The sequence below is a fragment of the Salmo salar genome, chromosome 09 (genome assembly GCF_965601325.2).
Source record: "Salmo salar chromosome 09, fSalSal1, whole genome shotgun sequence".
Classification (NCBI taxonomy): Eukaryota; Metazoa; Chordata; class Actinopteri; order Salmoniformes; family Salmonidae; genus Salmo; species Salmo salar.
Genome location: NC_138299.1, coordinates 115,620,204 through 115,644,828, shown reverse-complemented (window position 1 = coordinate 115,644,828; position 24,625 = coordinate 115,620,204). Strand labels below are relative to the sequence as shown.

The 24,625-nt window shown below is 45.8% G+C and overlaps 1 protein-coding gene across 1 annotated transcript in view; it reads left to right on the top strand.

Annotated features, from left to right (window-relative positions):
- The window catches only part of LOC106612343 (ATP-binding cassette sub-family C member 5), a 92,507-nt gene that overhangs the window by 51,791 nt on the left and 16,091 nt on the right, over positions 1-24,625 (top strand). Inside the window, exons 9-19 of the mRNA XM_014213393.3 lie at positions 9,630-9,778; positions 10,217-10,324; positions 11,136-11,462; positions 13,499-13,570; positions 14,779-14,903; positions 15,445-15,517; positions 20,712-20,915; positions 21,156-21,299; positions 21,492-21,588; positions 22,376-22,560; positions 23,796-23,942. Coding sequence (XP_014068868.1) covers positions 9,630-9,778; positions 10,217-10,324; positions 11,136-11,462; positions 13,499-13,570; positions 14,779-14,903; positions 15,445-15,517; positions 20,712-20,915; positions 21,156-21,299; positions 21,492-21,588; positions 22,376-22,560; positions 23,796-23,942 — 1,631 coding nt within the window. The remainder of the gene's footprint in view (positions 1-9,629; positions 9,779-10,216; positions 10,325-11,135; positions 11,463-13,498; positions 13,571-14,778; positions 14,904-15,444; positions 15,518-20,711; positions 20,916-21,155; positions 21,300-21,491; positions 21,589-22,375; positions 22,561-23,795; positions 23,943-24,625) is intronic.

Sequence of the window (24,625 nt, the reverse complement as noted above, 5' to 3'; positions counted from 1 at the left end):
CAGAAATAATCAGACACCCATTTTTCAAGCTAGCATATAATGTCACAAAAACCAAAACCACAGCTAAATGCAGCACTAACCTTTGATCTTCATCAGATGACACTCCTAGGACATTATGTTATACAATACATGCATGTTTTGTTCAATCAAGTTCATATTTATATAAAAAAACAGCTTTTTACATTAGCATGTGACTAGCATGTGACTAGCATTCCCACCGAACACTTCCGGTGAATTTACTAAATTACTCACGATAAACGTTCACAAAAAACATAACAATTATTTTAAGAATTATAGATACAGAATTCCTTTATGCAATCGCTATGTCCGATTTTCAAATAGCTTTTCGGTGAAAGCACATTTTGCAATATTCTGAGTAGATAGCCCGGCCATCACAGGCTAGCTATTTTGACACCCACCAAGTTTGGTACTCGCCAAACTCAGATTTACTATAAGAAAAATTGGATTACCTTTGCTGTTCTTCGTCAGAATGCACTCCCAGGACTTCTACTTCAATAACAAATGTTGGTTTGGTTCCAAATAATCCATAGTTATATCCAAATAGTGGCGTTTTGTTTGTGCGTTCAAGACACTATCTGAAGGGTAAAGAAGGGTGACGCGCCCGGCGCGTTTCGTGACAAAAAAAATCTAAATATTCCATTACCGTACTTCGAAGCATGTCAAACGCTGTTTAAAATCAATTTTTATACGATTTTTCTCGTAAAAAAGCGATAATATTCCTACCGGGAAACCCTGTTTTCGTTCAAAGACTAGAAAATGTAAACATGGTGGAGTCTCGTGCACGCGCGCCCCAGTCTCATTGTTCTCAGATCGACCACTTACCAAATGTGCTACTGTTTTTCAGCCATGGCCTGCAAAGTCATCATTCAACATTCTGGCGCCTTCTGAGACCCTATGGGAGCGTTAGAAAATGTCACGTTATGCCAGAGATCCCCTGTTTTGGATAGAGATAATCAAGCAGGCCAAGAAATGGTCAGAGAGGGCACTTCCTGTTTGGAATCTTCTCAGGTTTTGGCCTGCCAAATGAGTTCTGTTATACTCACAGACACCATTCAAACAGTTTTAGAAACTTAGGGTGTTTTCTATCCAAATCAAACAATTATATGCATATTCTAGTTACTGGGCAGGAGTAGTAACCAGATTAAATCGGGTACGTTTTTTATCCGGCCGCGCAAATACTGCCCCCTATCCCCAACAGGTTAACCATTTCCCATCGTGTAGCCAATGCTCCACGTGGTATGGTTAGGTATTCAACAACCATTGCAACCTCAGGGTCCACCGAGGTACGCAAGTTCTGAAGAGAATTTCCTCAGGAGGGGCTTTTATTCGTAACAATAGAAGAGGCGGTTATCTGACTCCAGATCATGTCTGTGCTCACGGGGGCGGGCCAATGACTTAGTTAAACTTTAAAGGGAATACAATTCTCTCACATTAAAGATGTAACATCACATTACATAATTTCACAAATAGTTTCATCTTTACTCATTCATTTTATACAAGAATTAGATGCAAACCCCATAATTGAGAAATGTACACATTCAGAGATATAGTTATGTGTGTTTCCTGTCCTCTCTGAGGTCACCAAATGAAACACACTCGTCATACCCGTATCTTAAGTGTCCACGGACCATTCCCACAAGTGGACATTTTGTTTCAAATTCCCATTTTGGGGAGTTGCCCATGTGAAATCCTTTGTTCTCTCTGTGTCTCTCTTTCTGCATGGCCAGGGGGAGAGAGTCTCCGCCAGGAATTTACGACCTGAGATAACAGAACCTGGGTGTAGGAGAGAGAGAGGGGGAAGCCACTAGCTATGCCCAAAAAGGGCCACGTCATGACCGAAGTCTGTGACCATTGTTGGTCACCGCCTTGCAAAATTGTGTTGCCTTATGGGCAGGGTCCAAAATTAACACCCGCCAAGCTCCAAATGTGGGTAGATTTTCCGTTTGGCGAGTAAATCTCAGAAGGCCATCCCCAACACTGGCGGGTAAATGTTTGTACCAAAATAGTCATGTAATAAAAATCTAGCATGATGACTCAGAGGAAATTACTCATGTTTTCCAGCCACAGACCGTCTCTAGTGCTTCTAGTTTTGTGGCACTGCCGACGGGACATCAGCTACTCGACATCGCTCACTTGCCACGGGTCTGTTGCTAGCTACCATTCATTAAATAGCTGTTATGTGGTGACATTTACCTGGAGTAAGCCAACCTTTGAAATGAAAACCCACAGACAAAAAGGAGGACGAATCACATAATAAAATAACGTTTTGTGAGAAATGGAGGTTTGGAGGCTGGCTACAGTATGATGCTGAGGCTGTGGTGATGAGTTGTTCTGTATGTCGCCAGTATGCTAAAGATAAAAGCAGAAGCAACTCATTTGTCATCGGAAATAAAACGATGAAGCTGGAGAACATTTGTTACCATTGTGGTGCCGGTTTTAGCCAGCCGGCTAATTTTCAACCGCAGTCCCTTGTCAGGTCATTAAAAACAATTACAATATAGACAATCATTGAGCAGTGAGCACACGCAGAGCAACATAGGACAAGCAAGACATAGCATACAGACAGAGCAACATAGGACAAGCAAGATGTAGCATACAGACAGAGCAACATAGAACAAAAAGCAACAAGACAAAATCCATAAAAGCAACAAAGTGTTTCCACACCTCACAAGCTACAGACAACAGACAACATGGAAAGCGGCAATACACAGCTAGGGATTATGTTCACAAATCTGATTGACCTTTAGCCATGTCTTCATGCATTTTGTGAAAGTGTGATATGTGGTGCAGTTATGTGTGTCTGATGGCAGTGTATTCCAGACATGGGAAGCTCCCACAGAGACAATTTTGTGATGAGAATCTCATGGTTAACAGTATCAAAAACCTTCCTTAGGTCCAGAAACACAGCCCCAACAACACCCCCTTTGTCCATCTTGGACTTCACATTTTCCAGAAGAAAGCAGTCGGCCGTTTCTGTGGAGTGTTTCGCTCTGAAGCCAAACTGCATGGAGTGTAATGTGAAGGGGCTGTTGTTGAGGTGGGCAATCAGTTGTTCTGCTACACACTTTTCAACAACCTTCGACACCACAGGTAGTATACTAATGGGCCTGTAGTTACTCACGTCAGCACGGTCGCCCGATTTAAAGATGGCCGTTATTATGGCCAACTTCCATACCCTTGGAAACACCCCCAGACCAATAGATGTGTTGGTGACCTTAGTAATGGGGCCAATGAGTGACTCTTTGGGCTGGACTCTACCTTTCTAAAAAACTACAAACACATCTTTGGATTTAGAGTTCTTTAGTGAGCTAATCACCTTGTTCACCTTTGACTCAGAAACCTCCCTTATGATGAAGACAGTTTGAGCATCATTCACTAGCACTGAGCACAATAAACCAGTGGAGGGGTTCTGTGTCAGTACCCTGACAGAGTCAATAAAGTAGGAATTGAAGGCTATTGCTATTTCGACTGCATCCTGTGTTAGATTGTTATTCACCATGATTTCTAGTCTTTTTGCAGTGTTACTATGGTCTTTCCCTGTTACCTTTTTTAGATTCTCCCAGATCAATTTAGAATTTCCCTTTGCCTCACCAATTATGTTAATAAAAAAGTTTGCCTTGGCCTGTCTGATTTCTTTCATCACCTTACATTTACATTTACATTTTAGTCATTTAGCAGACGCTCTTATCCAGAGCGACTTACAAATTGGTGCATTCACCTATAATATCCAGTGGAACAGCCACTTTACAATAGTGCATCTAAATCTTTTAAGGGGGGGGTTAGAAGGATTACTTTATCCTATCCCAGGTATTCCTTGAAGAGGTGGGGTTTCAGGTGTCTCCGGAAGGTGGTGATTGACTCCGCTGTCCTGGCGTCGTGAGGGAGCTTGTTCCACCATTGGGGTGCCAGAGCAGCGAACAGTTTTGACTGGGCTGAGCGGGAACTGTGCTTCCTCAGAGGTAGGGAGGCGAGCAGGCCAGAGGTGGATGAACGGAGTGCCCTTGTTTGGGTGTAGGGCCTGATCAGAGCCTGAAGGTACGGAGGTGCCGTTCCCCTCACAGCTCCGTAGGCAAGCACCATGGTCTTGTAGCGGATGCGAGCTTCGACTGGAAGCCAGTGGAGAGAGCGGAGGAGCGGGGTGACGTGAGAGAACTTGGGAAGGTTGAACACCAGACGGGCTGCGGCGTTCTGGATGAGTTGTAGGGGTTTAATGGCACAGGCAGGGAGCCCAGCCAACAGCGAGTTGCAGTAATCCAGACGGGAGATGACAAGTGCCTGGATTAGGACCTGCGCCGCTTCCTGTGTGAGGCAGGGTCGTACTCTGCGAATGTTGTAGAGCATGAACCTACAGGATCGGGTCACCGCCTTGATGTTGGTGGAGAACGACAGGGTGTTGTCCAGGGTCACGCCAAGGCTCTTAGCACTCTGGGAGGAGGACACAAGGGAGTTTTCAACCGTGATGGCGAGATCATGGAACGGGCAGTCCTTCCCCGGGAGGAAGAGCAGCTCCGTCTTGCCGAGGTTCAGCTTGAGGTGGTGATCCGTCATCCACACTGATATGTCTGCCAGACATGCAGAGATGCGATTCGCCACCTGGTTGTCAGAAGGGGGAAAGGAGAAGATTAATTGTGTGTCATCTGCATAGCAATGATATGAGAGACCATGTGAGGATATGACAGAGCCAAGTGACTTGGTGTATAGCGAGAATAGGAGTGGGCCAAGAACAGAGCCCTGGGGGACACCAGTGGTGAGAGCACGTGGTGCGGAGACAGATTCTCGCCACGCCACCTGGTAGGAGCGACCTGTCAGGTAGGACGCAATCCAAGCGTGCGCGGTGCCGGAGATGCCCAGCTCGGAGAGGGTGGAGAGGAGGATCTGATGGTTCACGGTATCAAAGGCAGCAGATAGGTCTAGAAGGATGAGAGCAGAGGAGAGAGAGTTAGCTTTAGCAGTGCGGAGAGCCTCCGTGACACAGAGAAGAGCAGTCTCAGTTGAATGCCCAGTCTTGAAACCTGACTGATTAGGATCAAGAAGGTCATTCTGAGAGAGATAGCAAGAGAGCTGGCCAAGCGCGGCGCGTTCAAGAGTTTTGGAGAGAAAGGAAAGAAGGGATACTGGCCTGTAGTTGTTGACATCGGAGGGATCGAGTGTAGGTTTTTTCAGAAGGGGTGCAACTCTCGCTCTCTTGAAGACGGAAGGGACGTAGCCAGCGGTCAAGGATGCGTTGATGAGCGAGGTGAGGTAGGGGAGAAGGTCTCCGGAAATGGTCTGGAGAAGAGAGGAGGGGATAGGGTCAAGTGGGCAGGTTGTTGGGCGGCCGGCCGTCACAAGACGCGAGAGTTCATCTGGAGAGAGAGGGGAGAAAGAGGTCAAAGCACAGGGTAGGGCAGTGTGAGCAGGACCAGCAGTGTCGTTTGACTTAGCAAACGAGGATCGGATGTCGTCAACCTTCTTTTCAAAATGGTTGACGAAGTCATCCGCAGAGAGGGAGGAGGGGGGGGGAGGGGGAGGAGGATTAAGGAGGGAGGAGAAGGTAGCAAAGAGCTTCCTAGGGTTAGAGGCAGATGCTTGGAGTTTAGAGTGGTAGAAAGTGGCTTTAGCAGCAGAGACAGAAGAGGAAAATGTAGAGAGGAGGGAGTGAAAGGATGCCAGGTCCGCAGGGAGGCGAGTTTTCCTCCATTTCCGCTCGGCTGCCCGGAGCCCTGTTCTGTGAGCTCGCAGTGAGTCGTCGAGCCACGGAGCAGGAGGGGAGGACCGAGCCGGCCTGGAGGATAGGGGACAGAGGAAATCAAAGGATGCAGAGAGGGAGGAGAGGAGGGTTGAGGAGGCAGAATCAGGAGATAGGTTGGAGAAGGTTTGAGCAGAGGGAAGAGATGATAGGATGGAAGAGGAGAGAGTAGCGGGAGAGAGAGAGCGAAGGTTGGGACGGCGCAATACCATCCGAGTAGGGGGAGAGTGAGAAGTGTTGGATGAGAGCGAGAGGGAAAAGGATACAAGGTAGTGGTCGGAGACTTGGAGGGGAGTTGCAATGAGATTAGTGGAAGAACAGCATCTAGTAAAGATGAGGTCAAGCGTATTGCCTGCCTTGTGAGTAGGGGGGGAAGGTGAGAGGGTGAGGTCGAAAGAGGAGAGGAGTGGAAAGAAGGAGGCAGAGAGGAATGAGTCGAAGGTAGACGTGGGGAGGTTAAAGTCACCCAGAACTGTGAGAGGTGAGCCATCCTCAGGAAAGGAACTTATCAAGGCGTCAAGCTCATTGATGAACTCTCCAAGGGAACCTGGAGGGCGATAAATGATAAGGATGTTAAGCTTGAAAGGGCTGGTAACTGTGACAGCATGGAATTCAAATGAGGAGATAGACAGATGGGTCAGGGGAGAAAGAGAGAATGTCCACTTGGGAGAGATGAGGATTCCAGTGCCACCACCCCGCTGGCTCGATGCTCTAGGGGTATGCGAGAACACGTAGTCAGACGAGGAGAGAGCAGTAGGAGTAGCAGTGTTATCTGTGGTGATCCATGTTTCCGTCAGCGCCAGGAAGTCTAGGGACTGGAGGGTAGCATAGGCTGAGATGAACTCAGCCTTGTTGGCCGCAGACCGGCAGTTCCAGAGGCTGCCGGAGACCTGGAACTCCACGTGGGTCGTGCGCGCTGGGACCACCAGGTTAGAGCGGCAGCGGCCACGCGGTGTGGAGCGTTTGTATGGCCTGTGCAGAGGAGAGAGAACAGGGATAGGCAGACACATAGTAGACAAGCTACAGAAGAGGCTACGCTAATGCAAATGAGATTGGAGTGACAAGTGGACTACACGTCTCGAATGTTCAGGAAGTTAAGCTTACGTTGCAAAAATGTTATTGACAAAAATGATACAGTACTGCTGGCTGGTGGAGTAGGCTAGCTAGCAGTGGCTGCGTTGTTGACTTTGAACGTGTAGCTGGCTAGGTAACCTCGGTAGTTTCAGTACTACACCTTGTCATGATACAAAGCAACTTTGTAGCTAGCTAGCTAACATAACACTAATCAAGACGTTCCTTGTAGTGTATTTAGTTTCAACAATGCTGCTCGTCGGTAATAGTTGGCTAGGTTAGGAAAAATGGCGTCGCGGGGGACGGAAATAGCTGGCTAGCTAACCTCGATGGCTGGCTAGCTAACAATTATCAATTAACAATTATCAAGCTATGACAAAGACAACTAGGTAGCTCGCTAGGTAACACTGCACTAGTCAAATCGTTCCGTTGTGAAGTATTAGTAACTACAGCGCTGCTAGTCGGTAACGGATGGCTATCTGGCAGTGGGTTAATGATGACTAGGTGTGTTGAGTAAGTCTGGCGCCGCGTCGCGGCTGGCTAGCACACCTCGATAATACTCAAACTCAAACTACACAATTATCTTAGATACAGAGACCTTATTTCTCAACATGGTAAACCTACGTCTGTCATGCTCTAATTTGTATTTTAGGGCTGTTTTTAGAGCATAATCCCGTTCTTTCATCAATTTCCAGATTTCTCCATTTAGCCAAGGAAGATTGCTCTTTTGGCCAGGTTTGGATTTGATTTTCTTTAGGAAACCATTTATTGTAGTCTGGATTGTGGATAGAAAAACCTGACTATCAGCTTCCACATCTGTATAGAACAAGAGATCATTCCAGTTAATTCCCTTAATTGCGTTTTCAAAATAGTTTAATTTACTCTTAGGAATTCTTAGTTGATCCGTCTTTCTAACAGTAGAGAGGTTAAACCTGTTCTTAGAAAGCTTTCTGGCTATAAGTGTCAGATTATGATCAGACAGCCCAGTAACCATATTGAATGAGTTAGTCACTCTCTCTGGTTTATTACTGAACACCAAATCAATCTGTGTTTTAGAGCAACAAGTCACCCTGATTGGCCCTTTAACTAGTTGTGTAAGGTCAAAGGTATTAGTGATCCGTTTGAGGGTTTTCCTACAAGACTTGTCTTCATAATTAATATTAAAATCTCCCATTAAGATGACCTCTTTCCCAAAATCCCATTCCCTAAGCATGTTATTAAACTGATCAAAAAACACACTTTTGGTGGAAGGTGGTCTATACATTCCTATAAGGGTAAAATACATTTGGGGAGACAGTGTAACGTTCAGGCCAATACATTCTAGTTCATTATCACATGACCACTCAATTTGTTTACATCGGATATGTTCTTTAATGTAAATCATCAGACCCCCTCCTCTTCCTTCAATCCTGTCTCTCCTGAAAACATTGTAGCCAGGCACAATCAAAGCAGCATATGGAGAGTTTTTATGGAGCCACGTCTCTGAGAGGCAGAGGAAGTCAAGGTTGGAGCTTGAGACGGAGTCTACAACCCACACAAGTGGCTCAGGTAGTGCAGCTCATCCAGGATGGCACATCAATGCGAGCTGTGGCAAGAAGGTTTGCTGTGTCTGTCAGCGTAGTGTCCCGAGTATGGAGGCGCTACCAGGAGACAGGCCAGTATATCAGGAGATGTGGAGGAGGCCGTAGGAGGGCAACAACCCAGCAGCAGGACCGCTACCTCCGCCTTTGTGCAAGGAGGAGCAGGAGAAGCACTGCCAGAGCCCTGCAAAATGACCTCCAGCAGACCACAAATGTGCATGTGTCTGCTCAAACGGTCAGAAACAGACTCCATGAGGGTGGTATGAGGGCCCGACGTCCACAGGTGGGGGTTGTGCTTACAGCCAAACACCGTGCAGGACGTTTGGCATTTGCCAGAGAACACCAAGATTGGCAAATTCGCTACTGGCGCCCTGTGCTCTTCACAGATGAAAGCAGGTTCACACTGAGCACGTGACAGACTTTACAGAGTCTGGAGATGCAGTGGAGAACGTTCTGCTGCCTGCAACATCCTCCAGCATGACCGGTTTGGCGGTGAGTCAGTCATGGTGTGGGATGGCGTTTCTTTGGGGGGCCGCACAGCCCTCCATGTGCTCGCCAGAGGTAGCCTGACTGCCATTAGGTACCGAGATGAGATCCTCAGACCCCGTGTGAGACCATATGCTGGTGCGGTTGGCCCTGGGTTCCTCCTAATGCAAGACAATGCTAGACCTCATGTGGCTGGAGTGTGTCAGCAGTTCCTGCAAGAGGAAGGCATTGATGCTATGGACTGGCCCGCCCGTTCCCCAGACCTGAATCCAATTGAGCACATCTGGGACATCATGTCTCGCTCCATCCACCAACGCCACGTTGCACCACAGACTGTCCAGGAGTTGACGGATGCTTTAGTCCAGGTCTGGGAGGAGATCCCTCAGGAGACCATCCGCCACCTCATCAGGAGCATGCCCAGGCGTTGTAGGGAGGTCATACAGGCACGTGGAGGCCACACACACTACTGAGCCTCATTTTGACTTGTTTTAAGGACATTACATCAAAGTTGGATCAGCCTGTAGTGTGGTTTTCCACTTTAATTTTGAGTGTGACTCCAAATCCAGACCTCCATGGGTTGATAAATTGGATTTCCATTGATTATTTTTGTGTGATTTTGTTGTCAGCACATTCAACTATGTAAAGAAAAAAGTATTTGATAAGATTATTTCTTTCATTCAGATCTAGGATGTGTTGTTTAAGTGTTCCCTTTATTTTTTTGAGCAGTATATTTACCCCTGCAGGGATTCGAGAGGAGGAGCGCATCATCCTAGAGAGGACTGGCTACTTCCAGAGCATCACAGTGGGTGTGGCTCCCATCGTTGTGGTGATCGCCAGTGTTGCCACCTTTTCCACTCACATGCTTCTGGGCTACGACCTCACAGCTGCTCAGGTATCTCAGCTATCTGGTCCAATCCCAGTCTGCCTCCCAAATGGTACCCCATTCCCTATTTAGTGCACTACAATTGACCAGGGTCCTACTATGGTGTACTAAATAAGGAATATGGTGTTATTTGATCCACCCTAGCCCATAGACACTCTAGGTTTGAATATGTGTAAGCAATATTTTCAACCCTGCCAATCAGAAGAAAGGCATGTTGAGGCAATGAGCATATTGCTTAATGCAGCGAGCATTTTCAACAGAAGGGGGGAAATCCTGAGGTGAGCAGGGTTATGTTCCTTGCTAGTTGGATTGTTTAATCTGGTATGCCAGTGGGTGGGTTCTCTAGGACAGGATTTGATGGATGATTTGACTGACAGAAGCCGGTCACCCAGGTCTGTCCTACTAAAACAAATCATGGACAGTGTTGGATCTTTCTTCCCCTCGCAGGCATTTACAGTGGTGACTGTTTTCAACGCCATGACCTTTGCCCTAAAGGTCACCCCTTTCTCTGTCAAGTCCCTGTCAGAAGCATCAGTAGCCATGGAGAGGTTCAAGGTAAGATCGCTCCCTTTTTCTTTCTTTCTGGCTGTCTGTTCGGCTGTCGCTGTCTGTTCGGCTGTCGCTGTCTGTTCGGCTGTCGCTGTCTGTTCGGCTATCGCTGTCTGTTCGGCTGTCGCTGTCTGTTCGGCTGGCGCTGTCTGTTCTTCTGGCGCTGTGTGGTATGTGAGTGGGATGTGTTGGTTCTGCCTGTCCGTTGGTCTGGCTGGCTCTCTGTGGCATGTGAGTGGGATGTGTTTGAGTCTGGGTATGTTGGCAGGACATCAGTGTTTGTCCTGATTCTGTTTCTCCTAATCCCCCTCTCTGTTCTCTGAGAAACACTCACCCACATTACTTCAGAACAGACATACACAGCACTTCAGCACCTCCCGGAACAATGGGCAGGGGGCGATGCGGTGCCAAGCGGCTCTAGATGCAGTGGAAAGAAAGAGCTTTACATTAATGGGGTCTTTTGAAACCAAATAGATAAGTTTGAACTGCTTAAACCGTTACATCAATGACCTTGACATTGTCATCATGACTCCTACATGCTCCGAGTTCACCTCTTCATGCCCTGTCCTCGCATAGCGGCCATATCAGAGCCTGATGTGTGTCTGTGTGTGTTTGTGTTCTGATACGCCTCTCCTCTCTTCCGGACCATACCAGAGGGGGGCGACGTGTGTGTGTGTGTGTGTGTGTGTGTGTGTGTGTGTGTGTGTGTGTGTGTGTGTGTGTGTGTGTGTGTGTGTGTGTGTGTGTGTGTGTGTGTGTGTGTGTGTGTGTGTGTGTGTGTGTGTGATCTCTGACACCGCTCTCCCTGGCCTACTAGAGCCTGTTCCTGATGGCGGAGGTGGAGATGATCCGGGACAAGCCCCAGAACCCTCAGGTTGCTGTGGAAATGACGGGCGCCAGCCTAGCCTGGGAGACGGCAGGTCACAGTGCCCAGCCCACACCCCGTGGCACCCCCTTGGTTGGTGCCACGCTGAGGCACGGGCGGCGGAGGCCCGCCCAGAAGAACAAGGCAGGGGAGCAAGCAGGGCATCTGCTGAAAGAGGGGGAGATCCTGTCCAGCCCTGAGGGAAACTCCCCTCCCATCCCATCCGTCAGCCAGCGGCTGCAGAGGACCCTGCACTGTGTGGACCTCACCGTTCAGCAGGTAGCTAACTAGGCACGGGATGGAAGTGTTTGGTTGTGAAAGGACAGAAAACATTTCACATACAGTAGTACACAGTGCACACATCCAGTGGTTTGAAGCAGGTAGTGGAGGTCAAAAAATATGGATTTTTCCCAAATGGTACCCTATATAGTGCACTTCTTTTGACCAGGGCCCATACACTAGATGGGGAATAGTGTGCCATTTGGGACCCATTTTAAGCAAAAAGTCAAATAAGACTGCGGTCTTCCTATCTACTCTACAGTTGAAGTCGGAAGTTTACATACACTTAGGTTGGAATCATTAAAACTAGTTTTTCAACCACTCCACAAATTTCTTGTTAACAAACTATAGTTTTGGCAAGTCGGTTAGGACATCTACTTTGTGCATGACACGTCATTTTTTCAACAATTGTTTACAGACAGATTATTTCACTTATAATTCACTGTATCACAATTCCAGTGGGTCAGAAGTTTACATGCACTAAGTTGACTGTGCCTTTAAACAGCTTGGAAAATTCCAGAAAATGATTTCATGGCTTTAGATGCTTCTGATAGGCTAATTGACATAATTTGAGTCAATTGGAGGTGTACCTTCAAACTCAGTGCCTCTTTGCTTGACATCGTGGGAAAATCAAAACAAATCAGCCAAGACCTCATAAAAATAATTGTAGACCTCCACAAGTCTGGTTCATCCTTGGGAGCAATTTCCAAACACCTGAAGGTACCACGTTCATCTGTACAAACAATAGTACGCAGGTATAAACACCGTTCTGTCTCCTAGAGATGAACGTACTTTGGTGCAAAAAGTGCAAATCAATCCCAGAACAACAGCAAAGGACCTTGGGAAGATGCTGGAGGAAACTAGTACAAAAGTATCTATATCCAAAGTAAAACGAGTACTATATTGACATAACCTGAAAGGCCACTCGGCAAGGAAGAAGCCACTGCTCCAAAACCGCCATAAAAAAGCCAGACTACGGTTTGCAACTGCACATGGGGACAAAGATCGTACTTTTTGGAGAAATGTCCTCTGGTCTGATGAAACACAAATAGAATTGCTTGGCCATAATGACCATCGTCATGTTTGTAGGAAAAAGGGGGAGCCTTGCAAGCCAAAGAACGCCATCCCAACTGTGAAGCATGGGGTGGCAGCATCATGTTGTAGGGGTGCTTTGCTGCAGGACGGACTGGTGCACTTCACAAAATAGATGGCATCATGAGGCAGGAAAATTATGTGGATATATTGAAGCAACATCTCAAGACATCAGTCAGGAAGTTAAAGCTTGGTCACAAATGGGTCTTCCAAATGGACAATGACCCCAAGCATACTTCCAAAGTTGTGGCAAAATGGCTTAAGGACAACAAAGTCAAGGTATTGGAGTGGCCATCACAAAGTCATGACCTCAATCCTATAGAGAATTTGTGGGCAGAACTGAAAAAGCGTGTGCGAGCAAGGAGGCCTACAAACCTGACTCAGTTACACCAGCTCTGTCAGTGGGAATGGGCCAAAATGCACCCAATTTATTGTGGGAAGCTTGTGGAAGGCTACCCGAAACGTTTGGCCCAAGTTAAACAATTTAAAGGCAATGCTACCAAATACTAATTGAGTGTACTTGAAAGAATGTGATGAAAGAAATACAAGCTGAAATAAATCTTTCTCTTTACTATTATTTTGCCATTTCACATTCTTAAAATAAAGTGGTGATCCTAACTGACCTAAGACAGGGATATTTTACTAGGATTAAATGTCAGGAATTGTGAAAAACTGAGTTTAAATGTATTTGGCTAAGGTGTATGTAAACTTCCGACTTCAACTGTATGTATGGTTGAAAGGTGCAATGGGCTGTACAGTTTGAAGAGGTATCGTGGTTAACTGACCAGGGGAAATTCAGGGCTAAAACTAGGGATAAGAAAACCATCATAATCTTTCGTTAGTTTTATTTTGCACTGTGATTCATCTTTTCACTGCCAATGTGTACATTGTACAACATGAATAAATGGCACTCAAATATCCACCATACTACCCTGTGTCTCCAGGGGAAGCTGACTGGGATCTGTGGAAGTGTGGGCAGTGGGAAGACCTCTTTGATCTCTGCCATCCTTGGACAGGTAAGATATGTCTAACAGGCCTACTACACTGGATGTGTAATTTTTTTGCAGAGTGTGAGGCACTCCTATTCATTGAAATGAAACTTGGCCGTAAGCAGGACAGCTCCATGAGAGGCTTGCGCTGCTCAGCATAAAATTCTTAAGAATCCTATGTGCGGCTCACGCCTGAGAGAACTTGATAAAGTGATTTGCACTCTGCTCACATGGCAAACGATACATGTTCAGTGTAGAAAAATGTACTGTTTTACCAACAGCCCTGCGTAGCTCCCCTGTAAGAAATATACAAATATGGTGGAAACTCTTGTTGGCCCACGAGTACACCACTTCAATAACAGGCACACACTGCAGTTCATGTGGCCCTCCCTTACTCTTGTGGCGTACAGCAGGTCGTTAGCCACCCGGGGGAGACTCATCGAGGCCTGGTGACAGATGGAGTATACATCACGAGGCGATGGCTCCATCTGCTGGACGTGCCAGGTCTCAACGGGCTCTCCGGCCAGGACTAATTAGGGCTGATTGGGGATTGGTGAGTAATCAAGCGCTGATTGCTCACCAGCTGTACAATTCCCAGAAAGCTGTCAGAAGGGCAGTACACATGGGCAGAGAAGGACTCCTGTATAGTTGGGGACAGTACCAGAGGTAACAGGAGGGAGTTCAGTTTTGATCCCCACAGGCTACAGCAAGACCCGTAGCCCAGAAGACGGTATCCCACAGAAGGTCTCTTGGGGGAGACCTATTCTTTTCTTTTGGACTATTATTTTAATAAACACCTTTGAAACTGAGCTAATCCTACTCTGTCCGTGTCTAATCTGTGTAAATGTTTTGACCCAACCCCCTGGTCTGCCACACTCTGTAGACAACTGTTGACTAAGATGCATGATGTCCAGGGGCCTGTTGGAGAGGGTGCACCTTTACTGTACGTTCAGATATAACATGATTTCCTTGTCAGGTAGAATGGGGAATCGTGTTGGCTTTATCCTTTACAATTCTATTTGAACGTTTTACTTCACTCAATACATGGTGTGAATGGTTTTATGGTGAAGATGTCCCTAGACGCTGATCTGGCGTCAGTTTAGCATTTCCCCCACTAATGGTTAAGGTTAGAGGTAGGGGAGTGGAAGCTAATCCTAGATCTGTACCTAGGGACAAACTTCACCACAGAGCATGTGAGTGATTGTAGGATGACCTGTGACCTTTATGACCTTAAGATGACCCTGCTGGAGGGCAAGGTGGCAGTGAACGGGGACTTTGCCTATGTGGCCCAGCAGGCCTGGATCCTCAATGCCACGCTCAGGGACAACATCCTCTTTGGGAAAGAGTACGAGGAGGAGAGGTAACGGAATGAAACTACTGATTTAAAAAAAAACATTTTTATATATTTTTATTTTTTTGAGGTAGGACAGTGAAGAGGAGACCAGAAAGCTCGGTGAGATTGCGAGTCAAAAGGGCAGAGGGTCGGATTCGAACCCATGCCGATACTGGTAGCCTAGGCTGGCCGTACATGTGTGCTGGGGTACACAGCATTAAACACTGGAGCACACAGGCCACAGGAATGATACTACTGTGAGAATCGATTGGATTAATGTGCATAGCGATTTCTACAGTGCTCCTCCATTACCCAATATATACTGTAGCTCTGAAGTATAATTCAGGGCCTTCCCTGTGGCTCAGTTGGTAGAGCATGGTGTTTGCAACGCCAGCATGGTGTGTGCAATGCCAGGGTTGTGGGTTCGATTCCCACGGGGGGCCAGTACAAATGCATGAAATGAAATGAAAATGTATGAAATGTATGTATTCACTACTGTAAGTCGCTCTGGATAAGAGCGTCTGCTAAATGACTAAAATGTAAAATAATTCCACTGTGTGTGTTCCAGGTTCCAGGCTGCTCTGAGTGCATGCTGTCTGAGACCTGACCTGGCTATCCTGCCCAACGCCGATCTGACTGAGGTCAGGATTATGAATTGTTTATCCACCATGAAAATAAGACTTTGGGCCTTATTGTGTCTAGATGAGCAAAAATGTTATAGGTCCGCACTAGGGCTGTGGCGGTCATGACTCTTCAAAGGGGGGGATACTCTTGACCCAAACTGCTACAGACCTATATCTATCATACCCTGCCTTTCTAAGGTCTTCGAAAGCCAAGTTAACAAACAGATCACCGACCATTTCGAATCCCACCGTACCTTCTCCGCTATGCAATCTGGTTTCAGAGCTAGTCATGAGTGCACCTCAGCCACGCTCAAGGTCCTAAACGATATCTTAACCGCCATCGATAAGAAACAGTACTGTGCAGCCGTATTCATTGACCTGGCCGAGGCTTTCGACTCTGTCAATCACCACATCCTCATTGGCAGACTCAACAGCCTTGGTTTCTCAAATGATTGCCTCAACTGGTTCACCAACTACTTCTCCGACAGAGTTCAGTGTGTCAAATCTGAGTGCCTGTTGTCCGGGCCTCTGGCAGTCTCTATGGGGGTGCCACAGGGTTCAATTCTTGGGCCGGCCCTTTTCTCTGTATATATCAATGATGTCGCTCTTGCTGCTGGTGAGTCTCTGATCGACCTCTAAGCAGATGACACCATTCTGTATACTTCTGGCCCATCTTTGGAAACTGTGTTAACAACCCTCCAGACGAGCTTCAATACCATTCAACTCTCCTTCCGTGACCTACAACTGCTCTTAAATACAAGTAAAACTAAATGCATGCTCTTCAACCGATCGCTGCCTGCACCTGCACCCGTCCAGCATCACTACTCTGGACGGTTCTGACTTAGAATATGTGGACAACTACAAATACCTAGGTGTCTGGTTAGACTGTAAACTCTCCTTCCAGACTCACATAAAACATCTCCAATCCAAAGTTAAATCTAGAATTGGCTTCCTATTTCGCAACAAAGCATCCTTCACTCATGCTGCCAAACATACCCTCGCAAAACTGACCATCTTACCGATCCTCGACTTGGGCGATGTCATTTACAAAATAGCCTCCAACACCCTACTCAACAAATTGGATGCAGTCTATCACAGTGCCATCCGTTTTGTCACCAAAGCCCCATATACTACCCACCGTATGCTCTCGTTGGCTGGCCCTCGCTTCATACTCGTCACCAAACCCACTGGCTCCAGGTCATCTACAAGACCCTGCTAGGTAAAGTCCCACCTTATCTCTGCTCGCTGGTCACCGTAGCTGCACCCACCCGTAGCACGCGTTCCAGCAGGTATATCTCACTGGTCACCCCCAAAGCCAATTCCTCCTTTGGCCGCCTCTCCTTCCAGTTCTCTGCTGCCAATGACTGGAACGACTACAAAAATCTCTGAAACTGGAAACACTTATCTCCCTCACTAGCTTTAAGCACCAGCTGTCAGAGCAGCGCACAGATCACTGCACCTGTACATAGCCCATCTATAAATAGCCCAAACAACTACCACTTCCCCTACTGTATTTATTTATTTATTTATTTATTTATTTATTTTGCTCCTTTGCACCCCAGTATTTCTACTTTGCACACTCATCTACTGTCATCTACCATTCCAGTGTTTTAATTGCTATATTGTATTTACTTCGCCACCATGGCCTATTTATTGCCTTTACCTCCCTTATCTCACCTCATTTGCTCACATTGTATATAGACTTATTTTTGTATTGTATTATTGACTGTATGTTTGTTTTACTCCATGTGTAACTCTGTGTTGTTATATGTGTCGAACTGCTTTGTTTTATCTTGGCCAGGTCGCAGTTGTAAATGAGAACTTGTTCTCAACTTGCCTACCTGTTTAAATAAAGGTTAAATAAAAAATAAATAAATAGAAATGACATTTTGTCAGCCGGTTAGTGTCATGCAAATGACTGCCAGTATCACAGTAATTCAACCTTAATTAACATGAACATGTTTAGCATCTCCAGGCCTCCATTCATACAAGCCACTGATTTACATTTACATTTACGTCATTTAGCAGACGCTCTTATCCAGAGCGACTTACAAATTGGTGCATTCACCTTATGATATCCAGTGGAACAACCACTGATGTGGGCCTTTGGAACATCTACATTTAAAAAAGTTTAATAAATCCATTTACTATACACCATCACAATAAATCCATTATTTATTTTAGGCAGGTCTAAAGAAACATAATGATATGAAGTATTTCAGAAGAACAGAATATGAGTTGGCCTTACTGTACTGTATGTTATCTGGCTATGCGACATGCCATAGGCTTGTAGGCTAGTTCATGTAGCAGACAAGATTTACATATAAGTCCCGTGCCATTATTTTATATAATATGATTTTATAGTAAGAAGAATATAATTGAACTCATCTGAATAAAATAGAAAGGATATTTTTCCCATTCCGGAGCATGTTCGCATATGAAGTGGCTATGTTAAGAATAAAATACATAATTTGAAACAGGTCCTTTGCGCTATATATAGAGTTGTTTGGCAACTTTAGTTGTGAATGATACAAACCTTAGAATGCCTTAGAAATCAAAACATAACGTGCATTCGGAAAGTATTCAGACCCCACATTTTGTTATGTTACAGCCTTATTCTGAAATGGATAAAATACATTTTCCCCATCAATCTACACACAATACCCCATAATGACAAAGCGAAAACAGGTTTTTAGACATTTTTAGACTGGTGTTTTGCGGGTACTATTTAATGAAGCTGCCAGTTGAGGACTTGCTCAGTTGTGCACCGGGGCCTCCCACTCTTTCTATTATTTTACCCCAACCTACATGTACATTTTACCTCAACTACCAACACTGCTGCTACTCTGTTTATTATCTATCCTGATTGTCTAGTCACCTTTACCCCTACCCACATGTATGTATTACCTCAACTACCAACACTGCTGCTACTCTATTTATTATCTATCCTGATTGTCTAGTCACTTTTACCCCTACCCACTTGTAAATATTACCTCAACTACCAACACTGCTGCTACTCTGTTTATTATCTATCCTGATTGTCTAGTCACTTTTACCCCTACCTATATGTGCATAATTACCTCAATTACCTCATCTGCCTCGTACCCCTGCACATTGACTCGGTACCAGTACTCTTGTATATAGCCTCGTTATTGTTATTTTGTGTTACTATTTCCTTTTTTGTACTGAACAAAAATATAAACGCAACATGCAACAATTTCAAATATTTTACTGAGTTACAGTTCATATAAGGAAATCAGTCAATTGAAATAAATTCATTAGGCTCTAATCTATGGATTTCACATGACTGGGAATACAGATATGCCTCTGTTGGTCACAGATACCTAGGGGTGTGGATCAGAAAACCAGTCAGTATCTGGTGTGGCAAATCTGTAAAACAAATCTCAACAGGCCCATGGGCCGCCGGCCATATCAATTTCTTTATTCATTTTTATTTGTATACTGCTAAAAAAAATAAAGGGAACACTTAAACAACACAATGTAACTCCAAGTCAATCACACTTCTGTGAAATCAAACTGTCCACTTAGGAAGCAACACTGATTGACAATACATTTCACATGCTGTTGTGCAAATGGAATAGACAACAGGTGGAAATTATAGGCAATTAGCAAGACACCCCCAATAAAGGAGTGGTTCTGCAGGTGGTAACCACAGACCACTTCTCAGTTCCTATGCTTCCTGGCTGATGTTTTGGTCACTTTTGAATGCTGGCAGTGCTTTCACACTAGTGGTAGCATGAGACGGCGTCTACAACCCACACAAGTGGCTCAGGTAGTGCAGCTCATCCAGGATGGCACATCAATGCGAGCTGTGGCAAGAAGGTTTGCTGTGTCTGTCAGCGTAGTGTCCAGAGCATGGAGGTGCTACCAGGAGACAGGCCAGTACATCAGGAGACGTGGAGGAGGCCGTAGGAGGGCAACAACCCAGCAGCAGGACCGCTACCTCCGCCTTTGTGCAAGGAGGAGCAGGAGGAGCACTGCCAGAGCCCTGCAAAATGACCTCCAGCAGGCCACAAATGTGCATGTGTCTGCTCAAACGGTCAGAAACAGACTCCATGAGGGTGGTATGAGGGCCCGACGTCCACAGGTGGGGGTTGTGCTTACAGCCCAACACCGTGCAGGACGTTTGGCATTTGCCAGAGAACACCAAGATTGGCAAATTCGCCACTGGCGCCCTGTGCTCTTCACAGATGAAAGCAGGTTCACACTGAGCACATGTGACAGACGTGACAGTCTGGAGATGCCGTGGAGAACGTTCTGCTGCCTGCAACATCCTCCAGCATGACCGGTTTGGCGGTGGGTCAGTCATGGTGTGGGGTGGCATTTCTTTGGGGGGCCGCACAGCCCTCCATGTGCTCGCCAGAGGTAGCCTGACTGCCATTAGGTACCGAGGTGAGATCCTCAGACCCCGTGTGAGACCATATGCTGGTGCGGTTGGCCCCGGGTTCCTCCTAATGCAAGACAATGCTAGACCTCATGTGGCTGGAGTGTGTCAGCAGTTCCTGCAAGAGGAAGGCATTGATGCTATGGACTGGCCCGCCCGTTCCCCAGACCTGAATCCAATTGAGCACATCTGGGACATCATGTCTCGCTCCATCCACCAACGCCACGTTGCACCACAGACTGTCCAGGAGTTGGCAGATGCTTTAGTCCAGGTCTGGGAGGAGATCCCTCAGGAGACCATCCACCACCTCATCAGGAGCATTCCCAGGCGTTGTAGGGAGGTCATACAGGCACGTGGAGGCCACACACACTACTGAGCCTCATTTTGACTTGTTTTAAGGACATTACATCAAAGTTGGATCAGCCTGTAGTGTGGTTTTCCACTTTAATTTTGAGTGTGACTCCAAATCCAGACCTCTATGGGTTGATAAATTGGATTTCCATTGATTATTTTTGTGTGATTTTGTTGTCAGCACATTCAACTATGTAAAGAAAAAAGTATTTAATAAGATTATTTCATTCATTCAGATCTAGGATGTGTTATTTTAGTGTTCCCTTTATTTTTTTGAGCAGTGTATTTAAAAAAAAAAAATGTTTTTGTTTGTCAATTTCATCCAGCCTACCCAACAAAAAAATGGTCCAGCCCATCTGGCATTTGCCAGAATTGCCAAATGCCTAATCTGCCCCTGCACCTTCATATGTATTGTTATTATATTAATCAATCAATGAGTCCATTATGTCTCTTCAGATCGGAGAGCGTGGTGCCAACCTGAGTGGCGGGCAGCGCCAGCGGATCAGCCTGGCACGTGCCCTGTACAGTGACCGAGCCATCTACATCCTGGACGACCCGCTCAGCGCACTGGATGCCCACGTGGGCAACCACATCTTCAACAACGCCATCAAAAAGCAGCTCCGCCACAAGACGATCATCTTTGTCACTCACCAGCTGCAGGTGAATACTTCATACATTTTATATGGTTTGCAAAGCACTACATAAGATCTACATAAGATACATGCGCATAAGGTCTAGATAAGCTACAGAAGGTATTTTATTAACCTTAAGAAGCAATTATTTGCTATAACATTTGTTTGGTAGGACTTGGGTGAATGCCCAAATTTCCTGCACAACAGCATTTTCTCATTGCTAGGTTGGGCTCCAGGGAGGGGGAATTAAATCTCACTGTGTGTGTAGTACCTGGTGGACTGCGATGACGTCATCTTCATGAGGGAGGGCAGCATCACGGAGCAGGGCAGCCACGATTACCTGATGCGTCTCAATAGAGACTACGCAGCCATGTTCAACAACCTACAGCTGGGAGAGACGTCCTTCATAGAGGTGAGCGGGACAGGTGTGTGTGTGTGTATAGACAGTTATGCTAAAAAAACATGTTTTCGAGTACAATTTATTTCAGATGTCCATCATTGATGTCTTGTTTAAATGTAGTTTGCATATGTCATGTAAATTGAGTGTGGTCTATATTGTGGTTGTATTGTGGTTAGCATATAACATGTCACTGTTCCTCAAAAGGTGCCAACTAAGAAGTCTGGGAACTCCTTAAAGAAACCCCCAGAGAACACAAAGTCTGGATCTATAAAGAAGGACAAGCCTGTTAGCAAAGACAGCGGTATGGAACCATTGTACTAGCTACAGAATGTGCGTGTGCGTTCTTGTGCGTGCATGCGGACTATTGGGGCTCCCAACTGGCACAGCGGTCTAAGGCATTGCAGTGCTTGAGGCGTCACTACAGACCCTGGTTCGATTCCAGTGCTGTATCACAACTGGCTGTGATTGGGAGTCCCATATGGCGCCGCACAATTGGCCCAGCGTCGTCCGGGTTTGGCCGGTGTAGGCCGTCATTGTAAATAAGAATTTGTTCTTAACTGACTTGCCTCGTCAAATAAAGGTAAAAAAAAATATGTAATTGTCCTCAACTCCTTTCCCTCAGTCATAACCACAAAGCACTTGATGAATGAGAGCCATGTGGTGGAATGTTATCCATCCTTTATACCTTCTAGTGCTTTGATAGGAAAGAAGACTGCTAAGGAGTATTGAGACCGAGGATAAAGTAATATGTCTGCAAAACAGTCCTCAAAAAGCCATGAGCAAAGTTTACTAAAATAACCATCACACTTATAACACACGTGACGGCATTTAATACACAACTCACAAGGATACACAATACACAAGAATGTAAATTATTGCGGTCCTCTCATGAACATATTATGAGTGAAGTTCATAATTCTTTCCACAATTAGTACCGGTATTAACTACTTTTCCCAGAGTTCAGTGCTAATAGAAAATAACCTCGTCCCCAGCTGCTAGGTGGGCGGAAGTGTCTGGGAATTAGATTACACCCAGCACAGCCTCTGTCCCTTACTAAACCTCAACCTCCCTCTCTCCTCGTCCCCCAGGCCAGCTGATGCAGGTGGAGGAGCGCAGGCGGGGCTCGGTCCCCTGGTCTGTGTACGGCGTCTACATCCAGGCCTCGGGTGGAGTGCTGGCCTTCCTCCTAATCCTGGCCCTCTTCGTCCTCAACGTGGGCAGCACGGCCTTCAGCAACTGGTGGCTCAGCTACTGGATCAAGCAGGGCAGCGGGGTGAGTGGCACAGGTGGCATCGGATGGCAGGGAAGGGGTGGTCAATGTCATTTCATTGTACTGGTCAATTCTGGAAGCGAATTGGATTTGAGAGTAGAAAAGTATGCCTCGAAAGTGAATGGCACTTTTTGGATTTCAATTAATCCATTTTATATACCCTGGGCATTGGAGTTGGAAAATGTTAACGTAACTGTTGATTTGGAAAATAAACTTTATTGTTTACAACGGTGTTGCCGTTGATTCGTCTTTTTTTTAGATTCGATTTTAAATCAATATGCAGACACGGTAGTGATGTGAAAGTCTGTTCCTGATCACACTTTGCCCCAATGCCCAGGGTTGTGGTCAATCTCTTTTCTATTCAGTCAATTCAGGAGATTAATTGGAATTGTTATTTTCTTTCTCAAATTCAATCTTCAGGAGACAGCCTTATTTACTTACTGAGATTTGTTTTTTAGGCTTTGTTTAGGCCTAAACTTTTGGGGGGGATTAGGTCAACATTCTGGATGTCCTGAAAGCTGCCAGACATACAAACTGAACTTGTCTTTGGAGAAGAAGTAATGTGCCTTTGTTAGAAACTGTAACAACAATAACTTGGGAATAGTAGTCACTAAATTCCCCAACACTATTAACTGAATGGGTACGTTTTCACACACTAGTGTTGGTGTGTTGAGATATGGACAGACACTAATCAACTAATCAGTGGTGAGAGAAGGTGTAAGGGGAGAGGTATACTTAAATATTAAATGTGTACATTTGACCTTGATGTCAATATGTCTGTGCGCGTGTGGGTGGGGGGGGGGGGGGGGGGTAAGATTTAGTATATCCTTATCTGTGTATTTCTGAGGAGACTGACTGTTTCCCTTGCCCTTTGAACCGAATAGCAGCATGACACTTGATGGGCAACATAAGGGTCAGTAGACAAGCTGCTCTTCCAAGGACTTCCCAAGGTCTCTCACAGCCCCTCCCCAAAAGATCAGTTATAACAATTCATTTGTTTCATATAGTTATTTTCCAGATGCTCCTCGAAGCATCTTGTCATCGAGTGCTTTAAGGGTTTAAGTTCCTTGCACAAAGGCACAACATCAGAAGATACCTGGGGTCAAAAACCATTAGCCTTCTTCTCGCCAGGTCGTCTCACCTTTACCGACCGACCTGGGATTTGAACCAGCAACCACCCCCCAGAATACTGCCATATCTGAGTGTTCTGAGTATTGAATATGCTGTCCTGTGTGTAGAATACCACAGTGTTGGTGGGAAACAGTTCGGTGGTGAGTGAAAGCATGAGGGACAACCCCCTGATGCAGCGCTACGCTGGAGTCTACGCCTCGTCTATGGGTGTTATGCTGCTGCTAAAACTGCTGCGCGGCATCATATTTGTCAAGGTAAAAGATCAGATTGTTGTATTTGTGTTATGTCTGTGTCGTGACGTTGTATTAGTTAATGTGACGACTGTTGCTCATCGAATGATTAACGGTTTATAATTGCGTGATTAAATGAATCAAGCAATGAATCAAGCAATTATTAACTCATTAACCTGGGGCACCATGGGAAAAATTAGTTTTATTGAGTTTCTATTTCCCAACTTAACTCAAAGAAAATCAGAATATCGATTTTACAACAGTCGCTTTTCAATCAATTTCCTCTTGTCTCATTTCTGAACGTCGCATAATCCGGGAATCTGCACGGTTCGGGCTTCACCAATGAGTTTACCACACCAATCTTAGTTGATTATTTATTTACTAGCAAGCTAAACTGATGATAAAAATACACATACACAAAACACAGTCTAGGCTATTGATTAGGACTTAGTATAACGGGCCAACACACTATGGCGCGTGTTACCCAAAATGGGGATTTAAAAGAGAGAGAAACAAAGAAAGTACACGAGAGAAATATACATTTGGGTTCATTTGTCAGCCATGCTTATTTAAACCTAGCCTTGCCCCAAACTGCCGCTCTTATGGGTCAGAATATAATGATGTAATTACGTGTTGGAGGTCTCAGATGGGGCGTCCCGCGTGGCTCGTTTAGGCTTCTCAAGGACGCACTGCTCCGACGCAACTCT